Source organism: Cibotium barometz, chromosome 55 (genome assembly GCF_041138505.1).
Source record: "Cibotium barometz isolate CiBa-2024 chromosome 55, ASM4113850v1, whole genome shotgun sequence".
In the NCBI taxonomy this organism is placed as follows: domain Eukaryota; kingdom Viridiplantae; phylum Streptophyta; class Polypodiopsida; order Cyatheales; family Cibotiaceae; genus Cibotium; species Cibotium barometz.
The window spans coordinates 33,706,586-33,714,337 of NC_141100.1; the positions used below are offsets into that span (position 1 = coordinate 33,706,586).

A 7,752-nucleotide genomic window follows, 5' to 3' on the forward strand; every position below is an offset into this window, starting at 1 on the left:
TGTTTCTCTATAATTATAGCTTTTAAGAAGAGACTTGTGCAATCTTCCTACCCCCGACATACCTTTTGCATGATCTTTTTCTTCTTCTTTTCTTTCCCACTTGCACACATACACAAAAGAATTGTTGCAATAGACAAAATAATTTTCTTCAACAACTAATGTTGATTAACATGTTAGAAGAGCCCCTTCCTATATTCAACAACCAAACACTTGACTCATTATTGAACACTATTAATCTCATCCCAACATTTGGAAGAATTCTTATTAATGTGATCTTGTCCGTAAAGTTGACAATGTTCCTTCTTGCAACAACCCTTAGAAAGAATCATTGATCTATTATTATCATGTGCATATGTATCAATTAATGAAGACTTTTATGATTTCCAAACATGATGTCATCAAACAACAAAGCCTCGTTTCACATGTGAGTTCATTGATATGTAGTGCTTCAATAAACCTGGTTTACATACTCTCAAATATATTTACATCTTCCTAATTCTGTACATTTAATTTAAAATGTACACAAGCATAGTTGTCCAAGCATTCTAGGTAATCAATAAAACAAAATAGCAGCATTTCTAGAGGCCTATTTCTTGTTCATTGGGAGGGGAATGCTTGGAAAAATAGGTGCTTAAGAGAGTCCAAAAAAAAGTACCAAAATTAAGCCCCTATGGGAGCCCGCCCAGCACCGTGTCCGGCGAGTGTGAAGACATACGAAACAGACTTTCATTGCCGCCTTCGCTTTGCATACCTCTCATTGAGATGAAGACTGAATGACAGGTCTTCGTCGCTAAGCTTCTTCAGGGCTGACAAATCATGTGACCGTGCATGCTCTTCCCTCCTCTCTACATGCTGTATGCCAAAATCAATCTCTCTAATAATGCAGTCAGCAGATGTACCCTCTTGGCTTTTGTGGGCGCTGTCCAACTCCTCAAAATCAAGTAGCCCTGCTTTCTCTCCTCCCTCATGACCTTGATTTTGTTTGTCAAATGTCCACTGCTGGTTCACCTCTCCTGACTTGCCATTGCCACCTTGAGGCCTTGGAGAAGAATCTCCCACAATAGACCCCCCCACTCTCAGCCGTCTCTGCTCCTCAATGGCTTCTGTATATTGCACACCCACAAAACAACAATGACAGAGAAGTATGTAAACACAACCCATTAAGCAAACCCTGGTTCTCTCTCTCGCACGTGCACACATACATACACATTCTCTCTCATGCAACCACACGCACATCCCATGCTCATGCATGTGTGTCAACCAGGGCATGCTTCCCTGCATGCATATGATTTTGCATGAGCATGTGTGTCATTTGGGATTGTGTGGGATTCACACACACACACACATGCTTAGGCAACCACATGACCGGGGCCTATGCATGTATGTTTAGGCAGCCTACGCACATGCAACCACATGCGCGTGCACCTGACTCAACCACAGTTGACACCCACACCCACACGCTCACACATGCAGATGCACACGCACAAGTGTGCCACACATACAGTGCACAAGTAATACAAAGACACAAGCTTTGATGGATTGTAGATCTTCACCCTGTACCTTCAAGGGCAGTGTCACTTGTGATCAGGTCAAGTTGGAGCCACTCCAAAAGATGTCCAAGATCAACACCACTTGTCCAGTTTTCAGGCCCATATCCATTCCTCAATTTCAAGCGCCCACGATTCGCTGTACCACCCCAGATTATGCCCAAAGGACGAGGTTTCTTCCTCCAATCATCCGTCATCAATATAAGACTGCCACTATCCCCTTCCAAGTCAAAGGCCTGCTTATTCTCTCCTACTATGAGGAAGTCTGTGAAGAAGCAAATGCCTTTCTCATCGTTGTACTCCAGGGCATATGCCATAATGATACCTTTTGTCAGTCCTGAGCTTCTCCCAACCTTCATTACTTGTTTCCCTACTATGCTTCTAATGGGAGCCTGTAGATCTATAACAATGACATCTCCCATTTCACCCACCCCTTTCACTGCTGTTGTTATTCGTGAAAGATTGAAGCTATCACTAAATGGAACAAATGCGCCATCCGCTCGCACAAATGTCTCTGCGCCAATAGCACCAACCAAAAAGCACATCAATGCAGATGATGATTGGAGATAGATAAAAAGAGGCATCACATCTATCCCTCCTTCAAAAAGCTCTATCCTCAAAGCAAAGGTCTAGAAACTCTAAACAGAAGCTATCCAAACCCTAGTTTTCAAAGAAAGTTCAGAGCCGCTTGATGGGAGTGAAAGGTGGAGCTAACCTGGGTTTGTGCTTGCAAAGATGTTATACCATCCTTCATCCGTGATGAATGATGTTGCTCTCTCCACTGCGCCCAGATAAACGCCTGGTCCCACATTAGGAGGCAGCGGATGGAACATCTTCTGGCTTGGATAATCAAGATCCACAGCTACATGCCGGTTGGTCAAGAAGCCGACTTGGCGAGCACCAGTTCTGCTTTGAACTATGGCTCCAAGAGTGCCTATAGTCTCTTGGCTTGCAACCTGACTCAAAGGCCAACAGTCTCTTGTAACACCACTCAAAAGAGGTGACTAATAATTACCCTCCAAACCACAATTTTCCCCCAACAAACACACACAGGAACAAAACACCCGAAACAAAGCCATACACCTCAAAGAGGACCAGTTAGTTAAGTCTTACCTTTCTTTATATCTCACTTAAACAGCCTTTTACCTGTGATCCTGGGCCTATGTATGGATAGTTTCCTCGTAGACCTTCTGCCAATTCCGTGTAAACATGCTCCTTGGGAGTAAAAGCTGGTGCACCATAATAATAAAACTCTACCACATCCACATCACACCAAATGCCCCCAGGTCCCTGCAGTTCAGAAACAACATGTCGCATGAAGCTTCAATAACCAGACCATTAAACTCAAGAGGGATGGTGTGCCTACCATAGCCAACTATTGGTCCTTACCATGCTTTGGTGTACGTATTTACAGTAGTACAGTAGTTAGAATTTTGGAAGTCATGTAGAAGGGGCCTAGGTCACCCCTACGGGGTTGACCATAGCCCTAAATCATGTACAAACATTCAGCTACCTTTTTGTACCATATTAATACAAGAAAACCCTGACACTAAATACTCTCTTCCTCTCTCTCCTCTGTCTTATTTTTATCATTCTTAATTAGCATCAATGTTCTTAAGTAAGCTTAGGGCTGTGGATCAGTGCAGCAAGGCTTCTGCGCATGCAACAAGATGGATCACAGAGCCAAGTGTGATCACCTATACATCACATCTCTCCATCCACCATCCAGACTGAATGGAATAGAAGGCAACGGGCTCTGTTAGAAATGTTTCAAATGGCTGCCAGTGGAGTTTTTGTAAAGGGGGAAACCATTTAGGAAGACTCAACCCATGGGTTGAAGCTCGAGTGTAGTGGCTCACTTTCGCCAACCAATTATGCAATCAGTGGTTGTGATCTATCCCCCTTGTTTCAAGGATATTGCTTTCTTTCATTATAAAACTTCAACATCTCTGACAGAGGCTACCTTCAACTGCCCTTTCGCAGGGATGGACCTCCAGCTCCTTTCAACTTCTGTGGCTTCTCTTGAGGCCTTTAATCTCATGTGCAGGATCCCTAGTAGCAGTTGGGCATCACTAGAGAAAGGTAGGTGTCCCCTAAGACCACCACATCCACAGTGAAACACACTGCAGGGATTCCCTCACTCAGGCTGATCATCTCCTTTCTGCAGAGCCTCCTGTAACACATTCCCCTCCTCAACGAGACTAGTGAATCGAGTTCTCAAGACTCACAAGACAATGTTCTGCCTACCACCTTTGGCGGAACAGTGCCTCAGTGACAGAGTGCAATCCACCCCCACCAGAGCAAGGAAATTGAGCTCTCCAGAGTCCAGGCCCTTCTCCTGCCACCTGAGAGCAGCCAGGGGTAGAAGCAGCACCACAGCAGTTGGCAGCCCCACAATCTAGACAACAGGTCCACCGCTTGACGCTGGTTGATCTTCAAAACATCATTTCCAGATCATGGCCGCCCCGCACCAAACCGTGTAGAGTCCCGATACAGTGCTTGATCATGCCACCATTGAGAGGTGCATCAAGGAATTTTGGCAAGAGATCCCCTTTGTGCCAAGCAAGAAGCACAAGGACTGGACCATGCCCTAGCCAAGGTCAGTTCCTTTTCTTGACAGCAGTGGCATAGAGGCTGAAAGCCTTCAAAGAGGACTCCAGCTTGCACACGGATGTAGACCCTCAGCAGTAACTCTGGGAGCGCACAGACAGCATGTACCTCTCTTGATACCATTGAGTCACCCAGGATTTCTGTTCCTCCTCAGGTCCTCGACACAGATGGATGGCATCCAATGTCTCAGAGGACCCGTTAGCCCATAGAATCAAATCCCCTCCAAGTCCGAATGCTCCCAACAGACTTCCATCGCACCCTTCTTTTGGCAGACCAGCCTCAGATAGGCATGATCACATCAGCCGGCAGCAAGTTTGGCAGCACACACCAGAAGTGGTCACCCAGCCCTCCAAGCCTCCCTCACAGCCCCCTTCTCATTGAGCAATTGGCTACGACCTTCTAGGCCCTCCCCAAAGGGAAGTTTCTAACAGGATGGCCTACTTGTGACATTCTATTGGGTTCTCTCCTAAAGGAAAACCTACTTCAGCCTTCAACAAAATCATTTATGCTCGAACACTTTTCTCAAGGCCTCATCCATTTGATTGCAAAAGAGAAGAGTGGCATGCAGACCATCATCCTTACGGGCACACCTTGAGAAATCATGGCTCAGGTCATCAGCCTCCGACTTAGCCCTTTCTTCATGGGCATCATATACTGCACTTAAACAGGTATTACCTGGAATAGATGCATGATGCATTCTTCAGAGGCCACTGCCGCCGCTGGAGACGCACCAATTTGGCCCTACTGCTGCTGGACCTGGGCCTTCATGGAGTCATGGAGGGCATGATGCTTCCAATGGGCTTCTTGGATTCCTTGATTCCTTTAGACAGTCCATAGAGTCCTCGGCATTCACCATGTGATATTTGCAGTCAAAAATCACATTTCATTGTTCATTCCATATTGATAATTTTAGGGGTTGCCATTGCATCTCGTATCCTATCACATACTATCTACACATTGCACTATTTTGGCACTTGGCCTTCAGTAGGATTGATAAATCTTCTCTCTCTCTCTCTCTCTCTCTCTCTCTCACACACACACACACACACACACATGCATGCATGCATGCATGTACGGCTATGAAGCATGCACACAAGAATTGTAAAAACCAGGAGATAAACTTGCAACATCATTACCTCAAGATAGACCGGAAGTCTTTGACTCTCAAGAAGCCAAGCTTTCTGAACCTTGCGAGCCACAAAGACAATGATTGCAGGGATGTCAGTCAGAACACCTCTCTTTGTCCGGAATCCTACTGCTGTGCCAAGGCTGACTCGCCGTAACAGTTTGCTATTATAAGCTCTTATGATCATCAGATCTAAAAGGGTGGTAGCTTGCTGACCAGTGGGAGTAGTCTCAATCAACTTGAAATTGGCATCCTTTTGCAGGCCCTTGAAATAAGCTGCTCTCTCTTCTGCACTGCCATGAGGCCGGCATACCGGAGGCCATAGAAAATATGCAGCACTGTTTTCTGTAAGCTGGTTGCCTGGTGCCAATGCCAGCAATGGAGGACTATCTTCCCTTGCCTGCTTGTTGTGAATTCCAGACGAAAGAGAGATATCCCAATCCAGAGCTGATTCTTCTGATACAGGGGAAGAAGGACAACATGCCCTAGTGTGACGCACTTGAGGCATGTCCATCTCTTCAACAGCCCTACAATGTCCAGCCTTGTTTGGTATATCAGGATTCATGGCTGGCTGAGGAACCGTACTAGCAACTGAGGAAGAGAATACCTGCTCAGAATGCTGTCCATTCACCATGTTTATAGAAGGCTGGGGCTGACCCTCCATTGGGCTTCTCTTGAGAGATGGCAAATTGCTTGTGTGTTCTCCTCCTAGCCAATATTCAGTTGAGTGATGATGCCATGGGTGAAAATGGGTGTGTGTTGTTTGGGGGGGGAGGAGGGGGGCATATAGAGGCGGTTACACGTGCATGCAACTTGAAACAATAAGGGAGCCCAATGATGGCAGAATTTTGTGTGGGGATAATCCCCTCTTGTTTTGGACACAAGGAGAAACTCAAGAAATCCACTAGAATCTGGTGGTCCAAAGACAAAAAATGGGGATCTTGATTTCCTTCCCTTTTTGCATGCTTTTCAAGCTATGTTGCCGCCTCAATGTTCCATCTTCTAAGTGGGTTTCTCACTACCAACGTTTCTGTGTGTGGGTTCTTTTCAAAGAACGCGCCCATCTTCTTCCTATGTGGGGCTATCACATGTGCATTCCTTCTGCAAATGTGAAGCTTCTTTCATAGCGACGCACACAGAGAAAAACCCACATAGAAGAGGATGGATGCTGTTTGAGTAGAACCCACAGAGAGGGAAAAACAGCTCGGCTTTCTCTGAGTGGGTTCTGGTGGTGTGACACCTGTGCAAAGGCTTAGCTAAGATTTTATAACGCCTAGATGATAGCTTAGCTCACAGGTTTTCTATGTGGGCTCCTCTACACTGCCTCTGGAGCCTGCAATGGTTTAGCTGACGGCATTTCTACGTGGGTTCGTCTGCAATTGCGTGGCTGAGCTGAGCTCTTGTGCAAGAAAGCTTCTAAGGGTGATCATTAAAATGGCCATTCAATTTGCAAGAGTGGCTTTCCGGAAGAAGAAGAAAGCTGTGAACGTAACAGTACTATGGCAGCTTTGAGCACAGGAAAAACATACATTTTGATAGCCATATCTATGGGCCTTCCAGTGCAAGCAAGCCAGCTGAGAATTCAATATATAGATGTGTGTGCGCGTTTGATAAAGAGAGAGAGAGAGAGAGAGAGAGAGAGAGGCGTGTGTGTGTGTGTGTGTGTGTGTGTGGGGGGGTGGGGGGAGAGAGAGAGAGAGAGCGCGAGGGAGAGTGCGTGGGTCCCAACGTGCCTCTCCTTTATGCTTGTCCTGAAATATTCCTCACGACTTACCACGAAACGTGAGAATCGAGAAGGTTACATCTCCTCGGTGCTCGGGCAAAAGTGCCTCACAACGGTGGCTCTTATCCTATCTTCTTCTAGATAGAAGAATTGGATTCACACCCCTCTGGCCATGGACAGCTTCTTAATCTACGGTGACCATTCACACACACCAATGAAAATTGTATGAACCTGCACCACCCATCGTCATGTTTTCTCATACAAACAAGATGGACTTGTAGTGAAGGATTACAAATTTTTGTTTTTTTGGTTTCGCCTCCAAACACGAGATGATATTACAAGAAATGCCATTTTTGGCTTGCACCTCGGGATGTGGTGGGCACTGAATTGAACCTGCATTCCTAGCATTCTCCCTTAACCAACCCACCACAATGCACATGGGTGCACATGGGCAGTAGAACTTCAAAGATCTCAATAGTCTTTAGTTCATTAAAATTAAGCATTAAGTTACTTGGAGTACCTTCATGTAAGCAACCAAAAGTTAAAGCTTGAGACGAAACAAGAAACTGAGGAGCAACACACTAAGACAATGGAACAACACAAAAACTTTGCAGTACCTTGATTGTGGAAACTTTACAAAGAGAAATCCCACTCTCTACTTGAGAAGAGTTCATGATTACCTCGCCTAATTCATGCTCTATAATCCTTTAACTCAAAGGAGAAGTCATGGGTGCAAAGATACCAAC

The 7,752-nt window shown here is 45.6% G+C and overlaps 1 protein-coding gene across 1 annotated transcript; it reads right to left on the minus strand.

Moving 5' to 3' along the window:
* Nucleotides 1–416: 416 nt before the first annotated feature.
* LOC147607645 (protein NARROW LEAF 1-like) lies at nt 417–6,945 on the minus strand. Its single transcript, XM_086790828.1, has 5 exons — nt 5,294–6,945; nt 2,694–2,837; nt 2,263–2,503; nt 1,561–2,061; nt 417–1,103 (listed from the first exon to the last, which is right to left on the minus strand). Exons 1-5 carry the CDS (start codon nt 5,945–5,947, stop codon nt 727–729), a joined length of 1,917 nt encoding a protein of 638 aa, XP_086646954.1. The 5' UTR covers nt 5,948–6,945; the 3' UTR covers nt 417–726.
* Between the last annotated feature and the right edge of the window lie 807 nt (nt 6,946–7,752).

Coding starts and splice junctions, on each gene's coding strand:
- LOC147607645 (XM_086790828.1), bottom strand. CDS start 5,947: ATGGAGGGTCAGCCCCAGCCTTCTATAAACATGGTGAATGGACAGCAT. Junction 2,838..5,293: donor GACTTCCGGTCTATCTTGAG/GTAATGATGTTG, acceptor TCTGAACTGCAG/GGACCTGGGGGCATTTGGTG. Junction 2,062..2,262: donor CTTTGCAAGCACAAACCCAG/GTTAGCTCCACC, acceptor CTATTGGCGCAG/AGACATTTGTGCGAGCGGAT.